The following is a 27776-nucleotide window of genomic DNA, read 5'->3' on the forward strand; positions in this document are numbered from 1 at the left end:
TTTTATCTGATTGAGTGAGGGCTATTGTATTATGTTTTGTCCGTTTCTGCGGAAAAGATGCTTGAATGATTTTTAATAATGCATAATTATGTTATGTATGAAAGACGAACCATATATTTTAAACATTTATTTAGTAATCAAGATAAATACACGGAGTAGGTACAAATGGCGATAATAGAACTAATGAAAAGTAGCGTATTGAATTAAATCTGTGCCTTTGAAACTAGTGCATTGAGAATATTGAGTTTTCATTCGACAGTACTACAGATAAACCGAATAAATAGGTTATCGAAAATTCTAATTTGAATTGAATTTGATCACAATCTATACGATTTCGGTTTTTATGACATAGTCTCTACCCCTGTCTGCAATAAAGATATGTATTCCTAATACCTAGATTATTTAAAAGATCATTCATTACTTTGGATTTGATCATTTGATGATATCGATCTTAGGTAGAGTAAATGTAGAAGCTATCTTTTTAACGAGATATAAACGATGTAAACATCTTAGATTAACGTTTTACTGCGGTGATATTGTTCTATTTCAAGCTATACATTACCGAAACGTTTCCTTTGTCTACGTCTCTGTTCTTTGTTTTTAAAGTAATAAATTCCTTAGTTACACCGCACGCTACCAAACATTCACAGTGGTTTAAATTCGCATCATATATCCTTGAATATTCTTCACTCTTTTATACCTTTATTTCCCAAAACCATTTCAGGTTAAGCGACACATTTGTTGATATAGTTATTCTTATGTAAGTTGTGTTGCTTTTGTTGTTTTGAAAGATATAACTGGAAAATTAAAAAAAAATCAATTAAAGAAGTTAATTAACTGTATGCAGTAACCATTTGTCAATAAGACGTAATCTTGGTATACGTGCTTCCACATACCTACATATTATGCTAGGTTACTATGCCCTTTTCTTTTCAAACCAGACAATAAATTTCCAGTTAATTGTTGGCTAGAAACACGTCTAATCGTTTATCCCATGGAAAGAACCTGAAAAAGGTACAATACGGTATTGTGATCAGTATCTCTCGACAAAGTGAGCATCGCAGTGAAATGATGCAAGAATGAGCGCTTGTTGTACTCTTGAGTCTAGACAGCTCAGTAATTATACGTGCTGTAAGTCAGAAGCAGAATATTAAATAACTTTTTTAATACCGTTTTTACGTTTAACACATGCCGCATCACCCGTGATAGGAAAGTTGACAAGCCTTTATGAAATGTGTTAATCATGTGTTCTGCTTCGTTTTATATATGTTATCTTTCATATTATAAATACTTTTTCATGTGACATTATCTGCATCATTTTCATTTATTTAGTACCTAACTAAACTACTTACAAGATTTTGTGTGGGATCCAGATGTTTTAAAGTAATAATAGGAAATAATGATTTAAATTAGGCTAAACAGAATTTTTTAAACATTTTTAATCATGTGTTCTGCTTCGTTTTATATATGTTAGCTTTCATATTATAAATACTTTTTCATGTGACATTATCTGCATCATTTTCATTTATTTAGTACCTAACTAAACTACTTACAAGATAGGTTTTTGTGTGGGATCCAGATGTTTTAAAGTAATAATAGGAAATAATGATTTAAATTAGGCTAAACAGAATTTTTTAAACATTTAAAAAAATTAGTTTAATACCAATATAATATGGTAATTGTTTAAAGTGAATAGAATGAACTTCTATTAGATCAATACATCAGTTTATGTTTCTATTAGACAATTGAATGACACGGAGGCTTGGAAAGTAGCAATTTCCATCCAGTGAGATGTGTTACGGAGTTTCCTTGATGAATATATCAGAAGATTTCATTATATATATAATATCCTTGTAATATTATAAATGCGAAAGTGTGTTTGTGGGTTTGTCTTTATTTCACGTAGTAACGAAGCGATTTTATGGTATGATTTTTGGGACTGAAGACAGTTAGGACTCTAGATAGTGATACCTGTAGATTACCTGTTACCACACTGAAACATTTTCATGGAAATTTCCTTTTACGCGGACCAAACCACGGATGGAAAGCTAGGAAACTTATTATAAAGATTTATCGAAATGATTTCGCTGCCATATCTTATGTGGTGCTGCAAATACATTTGTTGTGTGGGATAAAATAAATTATTATTTGATATCAGGTGTCATGTTTCTGCGCGAATATCTCTACCAACTCAGTGAAATAATATTGCTCGAATCTTACTTACAATGATATCACGTTTGTCCTTTTATAATAGCATTATTCAGTCACAAATCACAATACAATTGTTTCTTGTGTTCTTGGATTCCTAAATGCTTATTATATAACGGGTTTCTGTCAATTTTACTAATATATTTCTATCGATATACTAAAAGCTAATAAGATGAAATGATTAATTTTATAGAGAGTACTTAAGAAAGACCATAGAATAATTAAAAAATAAGTTAATTGTAATGCAGAATAAAATAAAGCTTTATAGATAAAATCTAAAATAGAACCTTATCCAATTCATTATAACCGTTGATAATTATTCTTCTATTGTTTCATTGTTCTTAAAATCGAATGAATAGAAGAAAATATAAGCAACAATATAAACAATTTTATTATCATATTAAACTGATATACACATTAGCTTACTCTGCGATTACCATCCACGTTTCTAATCCTAAAGTAATATAAATTTCAAATGTAGGTAATAAAGTGATTAACTTAATTCGACAGTACCCAAAGGCTTATCCATTGAAAGGTAGTCAGCGTATCTGAGTGAGGTCTGCTCGTAAGATTAATGGCTGCCACACAATGGAATTGTATGTGTTAATAGTTTTTATAAGCCTTTGTAATTATCTGAACATGCTTTTTGTTAAGGAAGTACACGAGAACAAGAGGACTAGATTGTGCCGCGGTTTTACGTCGCGAATTTGCCAAATTTTATATGACTAAAAGTACCAGTGAATAGATGGCTATAATGTGTTTGAGGTATAGTACAGAATAGGAAAAAATGGAGAAGGGAGAGGAAAATGGGAGAGCCGTTTTGTGTTAAAATGTTCTCTATGATGATAGGAATAATAATGACGTCCTTTTAGTACTTAGTTTGGAAATTGTGTGAGATATTTTAATGATAGATTACAGCACTTAATTGTGTTTTTTGTATAGTAGATAATGTCTTTTTATTTCCCATGTGGTCAATAAATTCGATACGAGATACGTTTATTTCTCTTTAACCTAATTATTAACACAAATGACATATGGGAATAAATGAAGCTTGAATTTCAGAATAAAAACATGATTCAATTTATTCAGTTCCAATTTCATTAATGGAAGTACAAAAACAAAGTTTCCGTATCTCAGTATCAGTGCATAAATTTATTATTGAAACGGGAATTTTACCTTATAGATAAGTATAAGTACTACAAATACAATGCTTTTGTTCGTTGAACTTTGCGTACAGTAAATATTGTTAATCCTACAATAAGCATACTAGTTACGTGCTTTATACTCGAAGTATATAATTATAGTCGAATCAATACTACTTAACTAGTAAATAAATTAACGTGTATTTTTACTTTATTAGGTATCATTTCCATATTATTAAGCTATGAAAATTTAATTCATTTGTGTATCGTTATTATTACTTTTTAAATAAGGCTTGATTTATTTAAAAAAATGTACCAGCTGATTTCTATTTTCTCTATTGGCATTATGAGTATTAATACCACATTTATATTATCATTACGAAAGAAAATAAGCCATGTTTTAGACGAACTTCACCGCAAATCCGTCAATAAAGACTATATTTCAAAGGTATACAATTCGTGTAAATACAAACATACTAATTAATGAACAGCAAACATTGAAGAGAGTTAGGATTTAAATAGTTTCAATGTACAAATAGCGTGTTTGTTACATGCGCGTAATTGTTGATTTAGTTATATGATACGATAGTTACTTCTATGTTTTTGCTCCTGGTAATAATTTAGAACAGGAATAAAATATAACGCTTTTTCTCTACTAACGAACCGCTTTCCGCTTCGACTTCCCAAACTACGTAACAAAGACAACTCAATTGCATTGAGCGTGATTAGTGAGCCAAATTCTCACAGATAAAATAACATTCAGTGTACATACGGACGCTCGACAAATTCTGTTATATTAAAAAAGAATATATCGGAATATATTCTTTTTTAACAAAAAACTAAAAACTAATACGAATTTAAATGGGATCACATGGCACCAGATTTCTTATAAAAAATAATTATAAAAATCGGTTCACTGATCAATCAGTAAAGAAGTTGAGGTAATAGACCCAAAAAAATCCAATGTAGAGCTTCCACTTTTTTGTAGTCCGTTGAAAATAACAAGCAACATACATATAGAAGGTCTGCAAAATTATGTTATATGGTTTGTCTGTTACTGAGCGCTAATAATATTAAATCATACCTATTGTAGTTTGAAGGACGGTGGATTCGTGACCGGTTATTAAGTCAAGAATGGAGAAGGATGGGACGTCTCGTGGGTTGTCACGCGAAAGATTAATGAGCTCTGTAAGCGTTTTATGTAGGGCTGCCCCTTTTGGGTATTAATATTTTATTCCGATCGGACGATCAAGACTGTTTGATTTGTTATGAGTAAGCAAAAACAAGGCTAATAATATACGTTATATAACTTGGAAAAGGAATAAAAAAATTTGAATATTGTTTTCTTAATGTGCAGGAAAATGTAACAATGGAAGTCTTCCTCCTTTTAAGCTTACTCATTTCATAGTTATTGCGAGTGAAATGCAGACATTTTATAGGTTAGGATAGATATGGATCTACAACCTCATAATACTTTACATTTTGTTTACTGTTATTGCAGAAACAGCTACAGTAGAAGTCTATATTTTATAATATAGCCCCACAGGCTAGAGTTACTTTCAATAATTGATATTGTTTGCATGTAATAGCATAGTCATTAGCAGTTACGAACACATTCTTAACTTCTAAATCAATTATATATTTTGTTACCTATTTTATATTCATAACCTTCGTGCCTGAATTATTTCGTAGCATAAGTACTGGAAACCATTGAAGGTGATTAGCCGGCTTATTAGTATCGGAACACCAGGCTGGGGGATAATTTCCGTCTTTCGCCTCGACGACCACGAGTTAGTCTATTAATATACTTAAGTGCGAAACCGCCGGTCGATAAGCCGTAGCAATGTCTTGGCACTGCAATATAAAACCTCATTCCTTTGTGAACAGCAGGGCGTCGTCTTGATGGTTAACCCGGTATTAGTTTCATAGACGATAAAATACGTTGAAAAACGTGAGCGAAGATGATCACGCCTGTAATATCGGGGAGGTAGAACGTAGACAGGGTTGCGTAGTACACACACAGAGCACACTTATCTATGTATAGAATGGGCATATTGGACTCCAAATTCAGATTCTATTCTAGTAACACTTTACGTAAGGTAAAGAGATTGAGAACTCTATACTTAGTAAATAATCTTACTGCAGTTAAAAGACTCTCCATTCAGATTACGAAATAAAAGTAAACAAGCTGCAATTTTTTTAAGGAGTGTCAAATTCAACGTAACTACACCAAATAAATTGCGTTGTAAATACAGTAATTTAATATTGAAAACATCCATAAACTTATTGTTAACCTTTATTTCACCCGAAATGCTGATCTCTAGACTCTTAGGAATATGTATAATCTGATATTGCCGACCGTTTGTATTTCAATACATCTAAATAACTTTTGATTTTCCTTTGATCCTTTCATGATTTGAATCTTACTAGAGCGGCATAGAAAACCATTACGAACTTTATTTTATAAAAGATAAGTTTACAACTTGTGTTTTAATTAACGTTGAAAAATATAACAATGCACTTTAAAATATAAATATAACTGGATTCTGAGGACGTATTCATACAAAACAAATTTGCTTTTCATTCATACATGTTTCTCTAGTGAGGAGCGACTTACAATCCCATGTTAATCTCATTACGCGTGTTTATTGTTTTGTTTGTAAATCTATAAGCTTTGGAATAACAGGCTTTGTGTCTGTGTTTATATTGAGTCAAGACGTTGTTTTTGGATCTTTTTGTGGGGTAGTTGTCAAAAAGATAAATCTGATTTTGATTTCGACTTTTACCAAAATTATTTAATAATCTTTACACTTTATTGGATTTTTAACTATTTCTCTACGTACCGTTTGAATTTTTTAAACAATACATTCTTCTCATAGTATGTTTATAGCATTCTCATCAGCAGAATACATTATTATGTCTAGTTTAGTATAGAATAATTTCAAATGTAACATTTTAAAATAATATCATGCAAAAGCTGATTTAAATATAAAGAGGCTAAAATAAGCAATCGAAACGTATCCAGCTGAACTAATTTAGGAAACCCAGTTTAGACCGCCAATTCATGCCGATATCTATATTAAGGCGTAGTGTGGTTCTAACAAGAATTTGACCTATTTCATAAATTCGTGAGAGGTCAGTGTAACATTGTAAGAAATTAGATTACAAGTATCAAAGGATTAAGGACTTGCTCACCGGTCATTTCATTAACGTGAAACGTGAAAAGGACCGATGCCTTCTTGTCGTGTAGAGCAAAAATAATTCGCGACTTAATTAAACAAGCGTCAGCTTACACCAAACATTGAATTAATAATGAATGAGGTTTTCCTGTTGCCAAATTGTTTATCTTCACGTGTATTTTGTATGCTTTAAAATGAGAGTAAATATTATTTTGTGAGATATAGAATTACAGTCGATGATAATGTTGAAAGATTTTAATAATTGTAGAGCAAGTTGTGTTTAAATTATCTCTATTGTCTAACAAGCTATCTGTTTTCGATTTCTTGTGTAACAAATAAATAATACACATTTCTTTGTTTCAGATTCGACGATACGAAGCACCAATAGGACGATAACAAATTATTTACACAGTGTAATCGACGAAGCGCCTTAAACAATTATATCAATTAATAAGCTAGCTGATAGATAGTCTTATAGTGTACACAAGTGCCAAGCCGTGCGCGGTATAGTATAGACATATACACATATATAAAGCTACGTTCGCATGAGTCGGTCGGTGTAGTGTCTCGGTGTTAAGGCCGTGCGGTTCGCCAAGATTGAGGTGGTCGGGTGCGGGTGGGGCAGGCGCGCGCGCGTGCGTCCCTTGCGCGCGAGCGGCATGTTGGCGTCGCAGCGCTCGCAGTCGTGCAACGAGGAAGGCGCGTTCTTCGGCGCGCGCGCGCTCCGCCGGCCGCGCGGGAAAGGCAGCGGCAGCCCGCCCTGCTAGGGGTACGCCATGTCGCTGCGCAGCCTGCACCGGAGGCTCTCCTCCGTTAATAACACGTGAGTGACTTTCTTTTTTAAATTAAGCTTTTGGAAAGATCAGATAGATAGGTTTAAGTTATGGTTTCGACTGTATCACAATTTTGGTACGATTGGTATTTGATTGTGACGTTAAATACGACTTCAGCGTAGGATTTCAATCACCTTGAACACAAGAAGAGTAAATTCAAAACGCAGCGGAGGCTCTGCTCCGCTAATAACACTTTAGTGATCTTTCATTTCTTATTTAAGCTATTGAAAGAAAGAATAAAAATTGAGCGTGTGTGCCGAGCGAACGTGTCAGAAGTGAACAAGCAAGATTAAAAGATACCAAAATCGTCGCCTTACTCCTTGACATGATGGTATTACGCGCACGCACCTTAAGAAAAATGTATTTTGCCTAAGCCCAAAAAACATACAAAATTAAATAGAACAGAACTACAAAAAGAGCTCTACATAAAGAAAAATAAAAGCCCTTTGGCAAAAAGGGGACCAACTCAGTATTTTGCTGTGCCTTTTCACAGCCCAGCACTGATTTTCAGTGACCCCTGGTTTGACAGATTAGATAAATGATTAAGTTATAGTTTAACATTCGACTGTGTCCCGATTTTGGTGCGATTGGTATTTGATCACTACGACTTAAGCGTAGGATTTCAATCATCTTAAACACAAGAAGAGCAAATTCAACAACAAATTATATTTTAGTGTGTGCAATGGTGTGGTAGGATTCCCTGTACGTTATATTTTTAATCAACGTACATCCTTAAAGTTGGTTTTGGTTTGTTTACTTTAGATTAACAAGTAAAAATACCTATATAGTATATAAGGAATTTCTTTAAAATTGTGTTATTCGATACTAAGATGGAAAGAATAAAACTTTGGTATTCACATTCATAAATTATTGTACACTGACTAAGTTGCTTAAAAGAAACAATTGAGAAATTATAACGGTAGCAGTTGGAAAAATAATAAAATTCAAGAATCTGTTAAAAGAAAAGCGAAGCGTCGATCGATCAAATAAGAATCTAATAAAAAAGCCTTTTACTGTAAATGGATGAATGGATAAATATTTGTTTACTCGAAAACACGAAATAATAAACTCATATCGTTTATACGATTATCATATTCCGCATTGTGTTGAAAGCTTCGTCATTTCGTATTATACTTTTAAATAAATCTTGCTATGTTATGTTAGTTCTAATATATAGAATAAAGATACCCGTAGGTAATACAAGATTTTAAGATAAACCTTGTCAAAATTAATGAACACAATATTGTATTGCTAAAGATTTACCCCTTACATGCGCTCTAATTACGAGTATAAATTAATAGAGCGTATAATTATTGTATTAAGTTGAAAAATAACACTGAAATAATACAGCGTACACATAGTATTAAATTGAAAAATAACATTTTGATTTTGATTTATTTATTTTATCATAGTGCACACTAACAAACGTGTTTTTATTTACTGCTTGAATGATGGACTAGGAAACTTTTTTTTAAATTATCAATGATCCGAAAACAGTTCACAATTACTAGAAGAGAAAATACACACAATTCACATTAAAATTTTCGGTCCACGCTCGTTTAAAATCAGCGAACATCTTCAGTAATTTCGTTCAATTTGACGTCCAATCTTAATGTGAAGTTTCAGCGTTTCTAGCGAAACGCGATCCGCCACGGCAGTGAACAAATGTGAGTCGAGGTGTGAATATTCGATTACTAGCAGTCAGGTGCAGAGCAAAAACAATCGGCGATCGATAAAAAGTTTTGTTCTGGCGCGTTGGTAATTTATAAAGCGCTGCTGCTGGTTTTGGAACTACGAAAAATATAGGGGAATTCATGTCGACGCTCACATTGATGGTTAAAAGTGTAATTTTAATTTTCGAGATTATTTAACTATGTAACATACAAGAAGTTTTGAAACGGCTCTATATTTATTAATTATCAAATCGTAATTTTCGTTTTTTGTAGACACTTGTAATGGGATATTCTATTATGATTTAAAACAAGGTCGTACCTCTTTTCTAACGTAGGAACCAGCTAGTTTTAAGCAGTGGCTTATTAAAAAAAAACAGCTAGGAGACTGTCCTCACGGTGAACTTAATGTTACAATAATATTGTAGATACCTAACGCTATTGTTCCCATAAATATGTAATTATGTACACAATTTACTAAGTCATGGTTAATAACTGCGATTCACAATCAGCGATATAAATCATATTGATTGATGTATCACTTGGCAAGGTCGGCTGATTGTTGATATTGAAACTTAGATCGCACCTCGATAGTCACGCTATCAACGACGCCATTTTCTTTGCGATTTCATACATTTCGCAAGGACAGTTGTATAATCCAAAGGTTGTAGGAATTTGAATTCTTTACAATTGGTAATTTAGGCATTCATGTTTGTATATAACATTTATTTGTGTTTATGATTGTTACGAAACAAAGATAATTGTCGTAATACCGATAAGTAAGTTTCAATGTTTTAACATGATTTATATTTTGTAAGGGTCAATATTTATAACTATGACTCGCGTATTCATTCGTTGTGCATCAATCAAATACTACAGATTCAGTGATTTGATCAATTTGATGTTAACTGTTTAAGAATAATGCATAATAACCTCATCACGCACAGAACAAATCATACCTACTTTAATTACTAAGACACTTAGAAAGATAAAATCTTATGAATTATATAAACCTATTCAAACAGTTTTGATTCGCCGATGCTATAGGATACATTAAATATTAGGTTAAAACTGTATCAGACAACCTAGCCTTAGGAGTGTATAAATTCCCATTTTTAAGTACCCAATTGAAATATTTTTAGTAGGATACATTGATGATTGTGCAGTGATGGTATCTGACTAAGTTATTCCACTTTAGTCTCGCGCATTTGAAACCCCATAACTCAAAGAAATCGTACCCGATACATAGTACTGCATGCGCAGGCCTAACTTCGATATCCGTACGTTCGCTTCTATTTGCTATGTATATACATAGTAGGTAAACATTGGAATTGAACCTAAAGCACAAACAGTTGGAAGAACTATTCTGGAATAGTTATTTATTTACTTTATTTTCAGTTCTGTTCAAGCTTGAATGAAATTTTATACCCAGGGTTTCGTATCTAAATACATTTTGCAAATTAAAAGATATTTTCTGTGCTTAACAACTTGTTTTTCTTTAATTTCTGACGTAGCACTGATTTCCTGTGAAATCTGCTACTAATTACAGTATAATTCGATCCATTCATAAAATCTTGTCAAGAGTTTATTTCAAAGTCTTAAAAATTATTTAAAAGCTTTTTCTTCCGGATGTTATAATTAAAGTTATTTCACTAAGAATCGTGTTCATAATCTAGTCTACCTATTGTCTACGTACATTGTGCAAAAAAACACTACCAAGTCGAAAAGCAAGCCCATAAAAATAGCATGAGCGTGCATAAAAGATCAATTTCTCGTGCCGGATTATAAATGTTTTGTTTTACATCACCTGTCGGATAATATATTGGAGTCCAGCCAAGATATAACCAGTGCTTTGTCCAATATCAGATTTGCCCTGATTGAATTGCACTGCAAAAGTTATGCCCTTGTGTATGTAATGAAAATGGTTTGGAATGTGATATTTTAATAAATGTAAAATGAATGGATATGCAGAATTTCTGATATATTCTACGGGAATGTGCCATCTCGTTCTGGCCCGACTCGATATTTAATGTCGTATTGCATTTCAGGTGTATTGAAAATGTATTTCAATAGGTACATTGCCTCGTGGGCCTAGTAATGACTTCTGTAAGTAATATGAAAGTAACGTCGTCATAACTTTACCTGGAATGGATTTGGAAGTACATTGACACAGATAATTAACATTGGTAAAGATTATGTATAACAGGAATTTCTTCGATAAGAACACTAGAAAAAGCAAAAGGTATTAATAGTTAGACATTTAAATTGTATAATGAAAGGGAATCAAACACAGTGTAAATACCGACCAATTTGGCTTGGCAGGTCTAGAATCATACACTTTCAGAATTCAGTCACTTTTTATTGGAAGACTCCGCGAATGAAATCACTAGCGAGTCAGCTAGATTAATGAAAGTTATCTAGGTAGTACTGACAAACAATAAAGTGGGCGTTGAAATATTAAATCCATGTATCCAAATTATCTACAAACTTTTATACTCACTATAGATATTGTTAACGTAGATATGAATTTATAAACTCAGCGAGAAACAAAGTTATTCAACCACCTACATAAGACGGATAAAATTGCGAACAAAAACTAACACGGGAATATTGTTCTGCAGAAATATAGGTAGTTGCAACTCCTTAGTTCACATCTAGGAAACTGCTCTCAGTTATCTTTCGGGATAGTGGACTGTAACACGGCACGATAAGGTTTAAATTTGTTCATTTATTAGGTTCGGAAGGTCTTTGGCCAGAGTACAAGGGTCACACCGCAAAGTGGATTTGAAACCGCACAGAATGTATTTCCGGACTAGGAACATGTAAAGGACGATGTTTGGATAAAACTGAATGAGAAGATTCCGTGAATATACCTTGCGATTCATGACTGAATAATCTAGAGTCAAATATTAATGCTTTCAAGTTAATTAACTTGGTATTTAATGGAATATGCTTTGCCAAAGTAGGAGGTAACCGCACTTTTAAGCAAACAACATCTTTTTCAGGACATCCGTGATAATAAATACAGTTTCTTTGTTTTCGCTAAATAGGTAACAAAAATGAAATATTTCGTTATATTTCAAAGTAATAACGAATCGAATGTATATGTTTTCTCTATTTCAAAATATTACAAAAAATACACTCAGGTTTATTTTTTGTACTATTGTTTTAGAGTAGAGCAACATTTTTTTCACTAAAACTAACAACGAGATTTGTATTTGAGACTACTTTGTAATACTATGAAACTTATTCGAATCGGAGTAAAAAGAAAATCATATAACTCCATTAAACAAAAATATGGGCTATAATTTATCAGATCTTAGCAGTAAAAACTAATGTATATGCAAGACAGAACAATGAGTTAATAAAACCTACATTATGTCGTATTATTCCATTGAACATAATATATCATATACATATTTGTCCCATTGTTCTTAAACACGAAGATAATTTATCGTTCGAAACATTGTAAGAATAATAAAATAATTATATTATCCTCTGATACATCTGTCTAGAAATCTTCGTGGCGGGAAACAAAAGCCGGAGGTTGTAATTAGTATCTTTATTGTTCCCACGATCCCTTCTTGTTATTACCTGTATTTCTAGAATAAAATACGTTATCTTATGATGCGATATCTTTTTAGAATATTGGATAAAATTATATTTGAGATCTGGCTTAAAGTTATATTACATGACAATTTAATTATGATTTGTGAGGTTCAGTCAACCTTCCGTTTGCGTGAAAGACAATGCTACTTTCACAAAAATATTAAATTAATGCGTGCTAGCAGTAGATTTTTTTATATAAATAGTTAGTAATTTAAGCATTGATTAGCATAGCCCCTTAATGAATAAATTCATTGCAAATTACATATAGCTTGTGGAAGAGCATGCTTGATAATTATGTCGACTTATTTAATTTAATTATTTATTTATTTTTTTGATATAAATAAATATCAAAACCCGTTTAAAAATTGTATGGGCCTGAATAAATTGTCTGTAAGTCAATTAGTCAAATGTTTATTGCATCTCTTCAATACACTGCACACAATATTGCTAAAAAAAACACAATCCCAAAAACGCATAACATGAAATGTAAATCGCGTAGCAACATCTTTCCTGTATATCTCTGCAAATACCCATACAACAAAATATTGGGTAACTATTGAAAGTGTAGGAGGACCTCCCGAGAGGCAAAGAACCTCCACGAAGCGATGCCTCGCAGACGCCTACTCTATCTATTGGAAATTTTCCATACGATATTTGTAGTTTCATCGATGTATTTTTCCGCGTAATTATAGAATTCTATTAAAAGTGACATGAATATTATAATACACGCGGTTTTAAATAAACCAATGTACAATAATTAGTGGCTTTACAGATTTAAATGGTTTTGTATCGTGTTAAATGAATAAATTCGATACTGAAAATGGTTTTTCCATTACTTGTTATATATTTTCTGTGCGTTTCAATTTGGCATTGAAAGTATTTCTATCGATTGTAAAATTTATTCCAGTTTGCAATGTTATTAAATAAGTTTTTATGTAATTAAAAAATGCCTGCTGAGTAAATATTTATTTAAATGCAAGAGTATTCTTTTTAATGTGATTATAACATTAATATTATGTTTGACCTTCCTATTAAGTGATAGATATAATAATTTCAAATATCGTTTAAAATCCGTCAAAACTCATTTGTTTCACCAAAGCGTTAATAGTTAAATTTTCATGAAACCTAAACACTATTCATAGACATAATTCGTTAATACGCCAACGTAATTAACTTTACCAAAATTTCACAGCCATTCATAACTAATACCATTAAGAGAAGCACAACTAAATGTTAGATAATCCAATATTAGTGCTTAGATAGAACTCGATACAGAGAATTCAAGGTTGATGTGACGAGATTCAATGACGTCAAACCAGTCTTAGACGATCTATTCTCGCCTGCATCTTTTAGATATTTTAAAAGTGCATAAAATTCATGTTACCAGAAGGCTATGTGATAGAGATTTGATATAAGTTTTTGTGAAGGTATTACGATATAACTAAAGAAGATCTTCAAAATATGTTGATAAGCTTTAGTTTCTAACCTTAACGAAATCTGAAACCCACAATATTAAATATACTAGATACTGAAATTTATAAATCAGCTATAGAATAATTATTTCTGCAGTTGACTCTAAAAAGGTACCTGTCCACGAGCAGTGGAGTCCATGTCGCCACAAATATCAAGGTATTTCGGTCAACGACGCTTCTTAACGTTAAAAAGAATAAATGAAATCATAATGAAATGAATGGGACAAAAGAAATGTATAAAGTTTAACAAAGGTCGGTTAGGAGAGGGCAGGCGCGTGACTTTTCACGCCGTGCCGAAGTAGGTTAATGAATTAATTACGTTATTGTAAGGAGGATAAATCATTATTTAATAAGAGATTTTGAAAGACATCATGTTTCTATAGATCATAATTTAAAGACGAACTAGACTGAATAGTATTTGATTTTTCCGTCATTTTCTTACGGTGTGAAGTCGAAGCAGTTATTTTTAATATCTATGAATTTGCTACAAACAAAAGGCTATTCTAACTTTTCGCTTTTAGGAAATTTAAGAAGTACTGTTTCGTCTATTTTTGAATTATTTTAATTTACACGCAAAATAGTTCGTAGCGTTGAAGAACAAATGTCTGCTAACAAAAAACATATTCAGAATTCGTCGTTATAAGTATTTTAAATTTTACTGTTATCATTCTAAAATGTACGTTCCAAGTTAAATTTAATTTGAATAGAAAAACTGCATCTCCCACATATTTTGTTTATTCTTTTTTTATTCAATTGTAAGTAATAATACTGATGTGAAGCGGTTCTAGCATGTTCATACGATAAGACTGTGTAATGCTGACTGGATATCTGCCAACTATTAATAAATCAATACTAAGTTGTGTTGCCAGTAGGAAAATGTGATATTGATAAGCACTTTAATGAATGGCCGTATCATTTTATAAATCTATTGGGGAATCAATTGGTGAGTCATGTTGAGTTAAAAATGGGAACAAGACTCTGAATAAGACTGTAGAATTATGGAACTGACTACTACTTACTGATACTAGCTTCCGCCCACGACTTTGTACGTGCATCCCCGTTTTTCCCCGTTCCCGCAAGAATTTCGGGAAATCCTTTCTTAGCGGATGCCTACGTCCTAACATCTACCTGCATGCCAAATTTCAGCCCGATACGTCCAGTGGTTTGGGCTGTGCGTTGATAGATCACTATATCAGTCACCTTTGAGTTTTATATATATAGATTTAGTTCTAGAATAGCACATAGGTACGTGCTTTTTACCCATGGCAATATTCCTAATTCAATTTTGAATACGTTATGTACTTTAGCTTTTGTGCTTAGCTTTTGTGATAGAAGAAAGACAACGTGAATCTAAACACAAAATTGTAAAGAGTGTTCACGGAGGTCATTATGAAGTTTCGTATTAATTAAGAAAATGCATATTATATTATCTCTATTATGTTATGAGTATTCCCTACAATGCAACTTTGCATTTATGACAGAAATTAAATTTCATTGCAAATACTTCTTTTGATTTTTGGATGGTTGGATGGAAAGTGTTGAACAAATGTTATATTGTTTTGATTTGTGGCTAAGTAGATGTGCTGTTTATTGTAACTTGTAACTTAGTATCTGCTTGAATCATATTAATTGACTATTTATATTTATAAATAATTACGAGCCCAAAATTATAAACAAAAAATAATTTGGAAAATCCAAAAGTGCACGCCTCATAATTTTTTTTTAATAAATATTTATTAATTATTATTTTTGTTTATTTAATAACAATTAAACCACATCGAATCAGACCCTGAAAAATGAAAGGGTTCTATTCCTGAGCATACTCAAGCGTAAGAGAAAAAAAAAAGACTCGATTAGTAAAGTATTTCGGTCGCTATCGTGTTAACAAGAAAAAGGATCCGCACATACAGACACACGGACGTCCAAGACAGAACTTTTTTAAACTGTTTTTTAACTAGTTTAAATAACAAAAATGACATCAAAAATATCATGAACGTTAAAAATAGTGTTTTTTCTTAATATGTGTGTGTATGTATTATCTTACAAGTGCAATGTATGATACTTATAGACATTTTAAGTTTGAAAAATCAGATGTTTTGCGCGAAGTGACAGTAGTACCCACCTCAACGCTTCGCTTATGAGGCGTGCAATTGTTTTATTTAATGTTAATTTCTTGGCATATAAAAAAAATGAAAACATTATCATACGTTGTTAAATATTATGTTACCAACTATATTTCCGGCCCATTTACATTCTCTTAAAACATCAGTAATATTTCACGTTGCAGAAATATGAACGGCTCAAAGCATTTTATTACCGTATAAAATATCGCGGATCAGTACAAGAATTATCCGCACCTCACGCACGAAACAATAAAGCCTTTTAAATGTTTTCACATTTAAAAAATATATCGAACGCTCCAGATGGCAGCACTTGGCGTGGCGCCAAAATGTTTGTATCAACCGACCCTCGACTGATATAATAGCGTTTCCAATTTTCGCTTTTTTAATTATCATGACTTTGACGCCGAGGGACTGCATCGCGTTCATTAAATTTTTCACCGATACCCTTGACACAAATGCATAAACAACCACAACAAAATGTTTCCGATAATTCAAGGTCCTTGTTGCTTTCAAACAAATTCCTACGCGTAGTTTGAAACTTTAACTGCAATTTCTTTTCAATTATTTACCAATGCGTCTCTTATAATCCTTCCCATTATTGTTAAAGGTTTCTAGGTAAAGTGTTCCAAGGAGGAATAAAATTTAATAGTTCACCTTTATACGTCTTTGCATTATGTATCAGCGCTAAAGAATTTCTTTCCGAACCGTTTCCTTTTATTCTCTCTTCTACAAATTCTTGCGATCCATACATATGCATATAAAACGCTAAACATATGTCATAAACCTATATTAATTAACGTTTCTGTTCTATTAATTAGATTTCGTATAAATAAAATTGGTTATATGAAAAAGTTTTCTACGATTCAATTATATTAATCCCGGTTAAGTAATTGGAAGCGAAACCACTTACGATCGGTCGATGCAATTAGCGGAAAATAAAAACTGTACGAGATACAAATACTTTTTATACTCAATCATTTCGATACCAGATTTATATTTCTTGGTAAAATTATTTTTGTACTTTGATTGATTTGTAAATTAATACGCTCTTATAAAATCACTGTCATTATTTTATCGTTCCTTTGTTGTTATTTTGAGTTGATTTTTCTTCTTTATTAAGGGCTCGTTATCTAGTGCTATTTCTGAGCATGTGGTTGAAATTACTTGAAGAGAACTTAGCTGAAACTAGATTCAGAATGAAAACCTATTGTTACGTATCATTTGGAAATGAGTAAGCGAACTACAGTTCCATATAAAACTTAGGCCATATTCGTGGTTTAATTTGGCTGACTTTTATGTCTCCCCAAGCAAGTAGGGCGCTATAAAAGAGAAACGTACTCAAATGTATGTTAAAGAAGTTATCCAGGACACACTGGCGTACCGAGTGTGCTAGGTCAAGTTTTTATTTACGTAATGCGCTGGATGGAAGCCAGACGGTATGATTCCTAAGTTATAGCCGTCAAACTAGTTAGCGAGTTTGCAAGTATCGACTTGACTATCGAATATCGATATTCGAACCGAGTTTTCGGTACAACATCGACTGATACTGTATTGGAGCATCTTTCATTATCACAAAATTAAACAACAACGGGGTTGTAATAAAGATACTCACTTGAAACTTGTTCAATATTCTCGGTATCTAGAATGTATGCTGTGAGAGTATCTGGTTTCAATCTATGGCATTATTAGAAAATTGTGTATTGTATAATTGAGATACTATTTAATTGACCATGATGCATCGAATAAAGGAAATTTAAATATCACTTGAAATAGGTACTCAAACAATACCCATGTCAATGACATTATTTTATTAAATATCTTTAGCCTAGCCTTACGTTGTGCTTAAATATTTGAGAATTTATTTCCTAGATTCCTTATACGCTCAAATGCATATTTTTTATATATTATAATAACATTAAGCAATGATTATGCTGTAATAAAGGCACACTTGAAACTTGTATAGTTAATGTTCTTGGCGGTCGCATCTACATTGCATATTAAGCGAACCATTTCTTACGAAGAAAATGGGTCATGTGTCAGACGCATATTTGCGTGACTTTTTTTCTGTTATATTAAGGCACTTCTATATTACCGTTGGGAGGAGAACACTGAAGTGACATCTTCTAGTCTAGAGCAACTAATTTCTGCTTGTCTTTTGATATTACTAATCCCGTATTCAGATACGGGATCACTATCAGTAGTTCTTTTATTATTTTCTCAAAAACTTAAATGAGCATCTCTAAAATATTCATGACTCAATTAAAACCATTCTATTAATCAAAAATATGTGGATCTTGACGAGTTTGCTAATTGCAAATGAATGGAAATAAATTATAAATAGGAAAACACTGAATAGATTTTAAAAGCGCCACGTTTAAATGCTTTTTATCCTGTAAACGTCTAGTGGTTTTAGCTGACCTTAACTATCAATGAAAAGCTAAAAAGTGCAACCGTAATTTGTGAAAATGTTTCCGCTCTGCGAAGTAAAATTAAACCTTGCTTAGCAGATAATTTTGTATTTCAATGCAATTAAAATTTAAAATTGTTATTGTCAGTATTAAATTCAAAAGCAAAACAATGCAGAATCTCTTTATAAAGTTGAAATACATTTATCTAAAGATGGAAAAGCCGCAATAATTCACGTGATTTATTTTCTCTCAAATCAAAGTTCTTTGTCGCTTTTATTTACGTAATATCACTAAGTACTTCTCTAACGCTAAAGAAACCTTTAGATTTGCTCTTTATAAAGTTTACAATGCGGGAACTAGTTGTACAATACAAGTTTCTTAGAACGTTAACTCGTGTTATTTGCATCGGTACACAAACTGGGAATCCTTTGCAAACTTGATGCATTTATGTGTCCACTACGAAATACAATGCTTTAAATATTTACGGCATCGACGCTCCCATTGTATTGTTCTAAATCTGTTATTACTGGGACACTTCGCTCGTTTACGATGTATAAATCTGTCACTTGCTCTCTTATGTGACTTCATTTCAGGCGAATAAAAGGAGATAATTTAAGAGTTTTTATTGTGGTGTGGTCATGTAGTTCTGTGAAGGAGAAACTTGGAGAGCTTGGTAAATGCTCTGTCAAAGTTTGTACTTAAGCTGTGGGATGTTTTACTTTTAGATTATTAGTTAAGTTACAAATGAAAATCAGCATAAAGTTTAAGTATGATTGTAGGTTAACTGTTTTAACGTAATGGTAACTATTATTTTTGTCTATTTCTTTAAACTTTGTTGGTTTAGTGGCCACACAGTGAGCTTTAAAAGTATTCGAAATCTGTAATAAAAGTAACTGTCTATAATGTTTTAAGTGGGATGAAATTTGCTTAAATACTGGCAATAGAACTCCCTTATAAAATTGGACTAACATTTAGACAGCTCACTAGTCACTATAGCCTACTAATAATAGACCCTACTTCTATTTTGGCTGGAATGCAGTTTGATGGGATGCTATCTTCTTGTCTCATTATTATCTAAACATGCATTATTTCAATTGTAGAATAGGCAAGTCCAAGTGGTTTGGAATGATGCAGATATTTGTGTTTATGACTTTATGTCTTGTTTTCGAGAACAGACTTGCTCGTCTGGCTGTTCTATCTCTGGAGCTTAATGGAGTAGTAAAATATTTATTGACACGTTGTTCGCAAACATTTGCTATGTTGCGGTGGTCGGCAAACGCTTGCAAACGAGCGAAATGTATGTGTCCTGTTCATTCATCATTAGTCTCCTCTATACGTCAATATTATTTAATTATAGATGATTTGTATCAATTTGTATGGATAGGTTCTGGTATTGAATTATGTAGTGTAAGCAAACACGTTGTAAGAAGGTCAACAACGAAGCTTATTTAGTGATAGAGTTCATGTATAATGACATATTTCATAACTATACTTATTGTATAATATATTGTAATACCGTGGTATAATTTAATATTGGTATTTGTCCGAGTTTCAATATAATACCTACATCCTCTTTTATACTCCAATGAAATTCTTCTCATCATACTATGATATCCTTACGTTAGGGGACACCATTATGTTACACCATATGTTAGGACTCTTGTATATGAACCCATATTGAATCCATAAGACAATCCTGAGCTTAATATACATTATTTATATATTCAAGAGGTACTTTCTTCTAAAAGTATTACCGTTTCTGTCATAATATCCCGGCCGGCAATCAATTAATTATTTCACTTCATTACTCGTCTGATCCGACTCATCAGGCCTTTTGTTTATTTCGCCGTTTGCAGGTAAAAAACGAGGTAATCTATTTAAATTTGCAACGTTTGTAGGAGTTATTTCGGTTACGATTGCGAGTTTTGCTTTCAACAGCTGAATTATGTTTAGCAATTGGACGGGTTCACGGCTTATCTGGAGTATTTATATGGTATTTTATTTGTAGGCTCGTATTTTATTGAGTTCAGTGAGATTAAAGTTAAACATTCTGTTTTATATAATTGCGTAATGTGTTTCATTAAATCTTTAGTTTATAGCATGTGATGACCAATCTCCCATTGAATTAAGTTAAGTAAACTAATAGTATGTCTTGCTAAAGGATCCTTTCGTTTACTTTCTTTTCCGTTGCAATCTCGTGACTCGTCTACTACTAACTAATCTTTGTCTTACTATTATTACCAATTATCAGTCATAACTAAATCTTATATATAAAATTCTCGTGTCACAATGTTAGTCTGCATACTCCTCCGAAACGGGTGGACCGATTCTCATGAAATTTTCTGTGCATATCGGGTAAGTCTGAGAATCGGCTAACATCTATTTTTCATATGTACCACGGGCGAAGCCGGGGCGGACCGCTAGTCTTATATATAAAATTCTCGTGTCACAATGTTAGTCTGCATACTCCTCCGAAACGGGTGGACCGATTCTCATGAAATTTTCTGTGCATATCGGGTAAGTCTGAGAATCGGCCAACATCTATTTTTCATATGTACCACGGGCGAAGCCGGGGCTAGTATTCATATGTAATTCAAAAAGCTCAAACATCTATTCATACATCAAAGGTTATGTTACATTTGAAATATCTCTGCTAGCTCGAAATATAATATCACAATGATTAATATTATTACGCGGTCCAGTGTTACATGATCGAGGTGATTAGCGCAAATTAATCCTGATCAAACATAATTATCTATTGGTATTATGCGTGGATAACATTGACAAATATCTGATTCAACTGAAACAAGAGTTTATAATTTATCAAATTTAAACACACAATTCTGAATTTGATATTTGTTGGTGTTGGTATAAAGCTGTACATTTTTTAACATGTCAGTGCAAAGAGTCTTAAATATGAATAGCGATGGCTTCGTACTATGTGACATAAAGCACTTATGGAATTTTTAAAAGTTAAGTCTTGTAGCACAATTGGCTTAGTGACGTACGTGACGTGAATTTTGGCCTATATACGAATTTTATGTGATTTTACACAAGTTATTAATTAACATTAACTCAGAAGACAATCTATAAAAAACAATATCAACCACAAAACTGTTAGGTGAATTTATCTATGAGGTTCGATCTTAACTTTTACTGACAGTTTTCCCGATAGAACAAATCTCATAATACTACATGTTACAAGCAAAATTGCAACCACGTATATTTTATTTAGTTACACAGACCGAATAAAATATTCTTCGTGCTTATGAATATTTAAATGTACTCCGAACTTAATATTAGCTGAAACAAAACTTTTCCACTACAGAATTATATATTATTAAACTGTAAAATGTGTCATACACTTACTTAAATGCCTGTTTTATAAATGTTTACTTAGTGTATGTGTTTAGTTCACCTGCGTTATGTAAACATAAGGGATGGAGTGGTTTGACCTACTTTGGAATTCCTTTTGCTACTAACCCGGTTATAACAGAGTGCGTTTTATTATGTCATCCCATATTTTAGCTTTTGTTTTTCATTGCCCGGTTTGAAAGGCAATTCAACATTTTTATACTTTTTGCATAACAAGCTAATATATGTCACCTGAAAATAAGGAATATATTATTTATATCGTATGTAAGTATTCACAAAAATATATGTACGTATAATGAACTAATTATACTTAGGTAACGTTCTAAATATATGATAAAGTTATAACTTTGTATTTGTTATAACACGTAGTGAATGCAATTTCTTTAGTATTTATTTATTAATAAACTTCAAGTGTAACAGTACTACATATATCAGATTTAATTTGCGCATAGGGAACATTCGTAGTCTACGAATGGGTCTTAACATACATACATTCATTGTCTTTCAAATGTATGAGGATTAAGATTTTTAATTTTAATAACACTTTTTTTATTAAGTTAATATATTTATCGATCTTCTGAAAGTTTGGTAACTTTAATAAACAGTACTTCACGTTGAGTCTGACCCAATTTATACAGTTGAAATTTGTATCCGATAACTTACAAGTTACAGGTAAATATCACAGGAAGGTACATCATCACAATCTTGTCATATATAACCTCCTTAGTTAAGAGATTGAAAAATTGATTGGTAAAAAGTTTAATGAATCAGGTCAGTTTTAACCCATTGTTTACTTACTCTAGTTGTTCAGGACACATAGGTGTGTCTCCAGTTGTATTTTGATTATTAATATAGTTTATAGTTAATAATAAACATACATACTTTTTAAATTCAAGATTAAGTCTAATAATTAATTATAACGAGAACAGAGAGAGTAGATTTGCAACCCTCTACTGTATAATTAAAAATAACGATTAAAAATTTTCACTACACAGAAAAAATTTAAAGGATAAAAGCATTGTTTTAAAATTAACGTTAAAAGATCAGTTTGCTTCGCGTCGTAAAATACTTTCCGCTTACTTAATTTGTTTTATGATCAAACAGGCGTCACGGGCGGGAATTAATAGGATAACTTTATTGTAGCATATAATATGTACGAGATCATGACTGGGTTAAAATAATATTTGCTTTACAGAAGTTGATCCAGCTCTAGCTTCGAGTTGAGATAGATAATTAGCTTCGAATGACAAGGAATTTCTGGTTAAATTAGGCAGTATGTAATAATAATAATGTAATGTTTGTGTATTATTTTATTTAATGTATTTTTTTATATAATTATAAATAAGCATGTGTAATTGTGTATTGTGTGTGTAAGAGTGTAATTAAATTATTAAAAAAAAACATATTTTTTCTGTAGATAGTATATCATCAAACTATCAAAATACTGGATTTGACTGATTCTAAAAATACATACCCATTGTTTACGCAAGACACAATATCAACATTTCACCATCAAAACACTGAACCTAAAAATAGTTGGCACAACTGACAATAATTATAACTACGTCTTTGGTAGCAATTAATATAATGAAAGGCCCTATAAATAGAAAGAAAACACGATCGCTATATTAATTACTGGTGTTAACAATTCGCTAGCTCAATCATCGTATTAACGAATTAATGAATTAACATTAATTTACACAGCGCACGAATTCGATGCAAATTCTACTAATGAGAAATCGATTCAGCAATTTCAACTCGTAATTCGTATTGCACACATTATCTTCAATCATATGATGGCTTTGCGCTTCCATTTCATATTGATTATTGAAATATCTCGTTGCAACGAATTGGCTCATTGGTTTATATCTAAGTTTGGAGCTACAAACCACACTACAAATTACGCTAGTACTCATTATTGTGTTATGTTATAAACGTTGGAATTGCTAGATACTACGAATATTGGATGGTTCTGTTGACATAATTTACATGAAAATTGTGTATAATTTTTCAACAATCATTTATTTTCAACAACAATATAATTGTATTGTAGTTTAAGACTGAAAAAAAGTTATAATTTTAAATAAGAATATTTTTGCAATGTTTACTTATTTTTAAATATGCTAATATTTCAGTGTTATAAAATACAGGGTGTAGCAAAAAGTAGTGATGAACGGAAGCTGAGAGGTAGAGGACCTAGAGGGCTATCCGAATCACCCCCATGTATGTAATGCGATTTTTCGTATTTTCGGAGTTATGACGATTTTTTCAATTTTTCACCTATCGCCGAGTACGATGATATTTTCACTCATGCTGACGTCAATGATTGCGGAAGATGCTTGATTTTTTTTGTGTGCTAAGCTGAAAGATAGACCAATTCAGTATGGTAACATTCATGGGCGTAGCCACGGTGGGGCAGGGTGGGGCGCTTGCCCCACCCTGGCTCTGACCTGGAAGGTACCTAACCAAATTTTAAAAACTTAATTATCTAGGTACTAACTATATATAAGAAATTCCCACTTAAAAGTCGTCAGTCGACATAAAAAAATGCGATCAAAACAAAAAACTACGATTTACCTTATGCGTAATTGCGTACACAAACGCAATCTTTTTCTCCGATTTCTCGAAAACTATATCTACTTTACGGCAAAAATTATTTTACCTTTTTTGTAGAGAATTAAATTTCGCATCTTTTTCATCTTGTAAACTTTTTTGTAAAACTTACCGTTTACGATTTATGGCCTATTTAATGAACCGGTTTATCGTTTTTGGCTAATAGCTCTTAAAATATCAATAAAATGCATCTATTCATTTTTTAAGAGCACTTTATTTTCTACATTCTACAGCATATTTTGTTTGATTTTTTTTTCTAATGCCCGTACTTTTTGAGTAATAGAACGTTTAATGTTGGACTACAGGGCGTTTAATCGAAAATTTCAAGGTATGCATAGTTGTATAACAATTTCAACAAACTAAAAAAATATGTGCTGTAGTGCTTAAAAATTAAGTAAGTAGTTACTAGTTTATTTCGGCTGCCCGCGGCATTTCTACATTAAACATTCTATACTAAAAAAATAGGGGCAATGGAAAACATTCAGTTTTACGAAAAGGTTTACAAGGTAGAAAAGATGCGAAATTTTATTCTCTACAAAAAAAGTCACATTAATAGCTTTTGCCCCAATGTGGATACTTTTTGAGATATTGGCCAAAATTTTTTTAAACTATATTTCATTTCTATATTCAACTATAATTAATAAATCAAATTATTGTATTTATAGAAAGCAAAACTGTATAATAAAGTAGCCCCAAACATATGTTTAGGGTTCTGAACCACCAAAAGGAAAAAAGCGGAACCCTTAGATGCCTGCCAACATCTTTTTTTATCAGGAACGCGTGGATGTACATATTGCTTAAAACATTATCGAATACTCAAATCTAAGGTTCCTTGAAGCAAAAAAAAATTAAAAATCCATCTACTAGGCAAAGCCTTCAATTAAAAAGATATCGCCGCTTTTGCTAAAAAATTTCAAGAATCGAAAGGGTCCCAAGGAACAAAACCTACAGGGTACTTCCCTTGAAATCAGAAACTGTAGCGCAGATAAAGAAAAAAATTGCGAAAAGAAAAAAGTAACAACAAAAAATACATGTTTGTATAGAACCCTCGGTGCGTGAGTTCGATTCGCACTTGGCCGGTTTTTTTGGTTGCGTCTTCTATTAACTACATCCATGTAGTATCTAGAAGACACAACTGTTAACTTATTTCTTGATAAAAGGCCGGGTGTTGTCCGGTGTCCCTCAGGCTGCAACACCCGGGTCTGGCCCTTCTGACCATTTTGTATGAAATAAAAACCGCGAGTTGAACTTGCGCACCGATGGTTGCGTATGAGCCTGTTCACATGTTGCTACAGAAAATTTATACTTTTCACAATTATTCTTGTATCTATCATATAAGATGTTGCTTCTTACCAAATTTCAAGATTCTGTGTTCACGGAAAGTACCCTGTAGTACCCTGATTCCCTTGCGAAAGTCGCGATTTGCGAAAATTTACAGCATAAACGACTGTATCTTTTGATTGCGTTGGTTTATAAGTTTGATTTTTTCACAGCTTCAACGGACGATATACATTGTATTTAATATTAATTTCAGCTTCATATCTCTACGCGTTCCTGAGAAAAAAGTTTAAAGATAAACAGGCAGATAGACGGACAACAAAGTGATCCTATAAGGGTTCCGTTTTTTCCTTTTGAGGTTTGGAACCCTAAAATTTAACCGGGATAAGACCTCGGGTATTTGTAATTTTCTAGTTACATATTATTTTATATGATTGCCCCACCCTGAGCCCATGGCTAGCTACGCCCATGGTAACATTTACTATCGTTAGATCTTTGAATGGAATAAAAAAAAGAATGAAATGGCAAGAAAGATAAAATTACCCAGTATGTTCACCACTTCAAGGGCCCGTTAAAAAATATAATCACATAAAAAAAGTTTTCCGTTTGACTTTTAAAAACTTGCTCTATCTATCAGATAGCTACCCTGAAAATTTCATTTTATTATTCAGAAGGCTTCAATCGAAAAATTTGAATCTAAATGTGGTAAGTGCAAAAATTGAATTAACATGATGATCATTAAAACCAATAAATAGGTGTTTAATTACCAGAAATTTTTAAAATAACCCCGCTGTTGCTCAATGCAAGTGCGACATCACCGTAAAAAGTAGTCTTTTAAATGTCTGAATGCCCTTTTATCATTTTTAATGGTTTCTTCTGCTACTATGAATTTCCGGGTTATTTCGTCCAAATTGTGGCAGTCTCTCGTCTTTGTAGTATCCCCACGGAAAATAATCAATAGGGTTTATGTCCGGGGACCGTGCAGGCCAGGCTAAAGGGCCAAGATACCCTGAAAGATGGATTGGTCGTTGCAGCCTGCGCATGCGCCGGTGAAGCCTGCCTTAAAGCCTGGCCTCCACGGTCCCTCGACCTAAACCCCATTGATTTGTTTCAATGGGAATATTAAAAAGACTTCGGCTACTTGAGAGAATGCCACAATTTAGACGAAATAACCCGGAAATTCATAGTAACAGAAGAAACCATTAAAAATGATAAAAGGGCATTCAGACATTTAAAAGACAACTTTTTACGGTGATGTCGCACTTGCATTGAGCAACAGCGGGGTTATTTTAAAAATTTCTGGTAATTAAACACCTATTTATTGGTTTTAATGATCATCATGTTAATTCAATTTTTGCACTTACCACATTTAGATTTAAATTATTCGATTGAAGCCTTCTGAATAATAAAATGAAATTTTCAGGGTAGCTATCTGATAGATAGAGCAAGTTTTTAAAAGTCAAACGGAAAACTTTTTTTATGTGTTTTTTTTTTACGGGCCCTTGAAGTGGTGAACATACTGGGTAATTTTATCTTTCTTGCCATTTCATTCTTTTTTTTATTCCATTCAAAGATCTAACGATAGTAAATGTTACCATACTGAATTGGCCTATCTTTCAGCTTAGCACACAAAAAAAATCAAGCATCTTCCGCAATCATTGACGTCAGCATGAGTGAAAATATCATCGTACTCGGCGATCGGTGAAAAATTGAAAAAATCGTCATAACTCCGAAAATACGAAAAATCGCATAACATACATGGGGGTGATTCGGATAGCCCTCTAGGTCCTCTACCTCTCAGCTTCCGTTCATCACTACTTTTTGGTACACCCTGTATAATTACGTCGCTTGTGAAAGGTCCAAAAA

At 32.4% G+C, this 27776-nt stretch overlaps 1 protein-coding gene across 5 annotated transcripts in view; it reads left to right on the forward strand.

The window, feature by feature from the left end:
• The window catches only part of Ih (hyperpolarization activated cyclic nucleotide gated potassium channel Ih), a 201308-nt gene that overhangs the window by 8417 nt on the left and 165115 nt on the right, over positions 1 to 27776 (forward strand). For all 5 annotated transcript variants that reach the window (XM_090110932.1, XM_090110931.1, XM_090110933.1 and 2 more), the window contains exon 2: positions 6893 to 7352. In XM_090110932.1, coding sequence (XP_089967058.1) covers positions 7306 to 7352 — 47 coding nt within the window. In that variant the 5' untranslated portion in view covers positions 6893 to 7305. The remainder of the gene's footprint in view (positions 1 to 6892; positions 7353 to 27776) is intronic.

This window comes from Colias eurytheme, chromosome 16 (genome assembly GCF_061535395.1).
Source record: "Colias eurytheme isolate Ceu_HAF_F1 chromosome 16, ilColEury1 Martin Lab GWU primary, whole genome shotgun sequence".
Taxonomy (NCBI): Eukaryota; Metazoa; Arthropoda; class Insecta; order Lepidoptera; family Pieridae; genus Colias; species Colias eurytheme.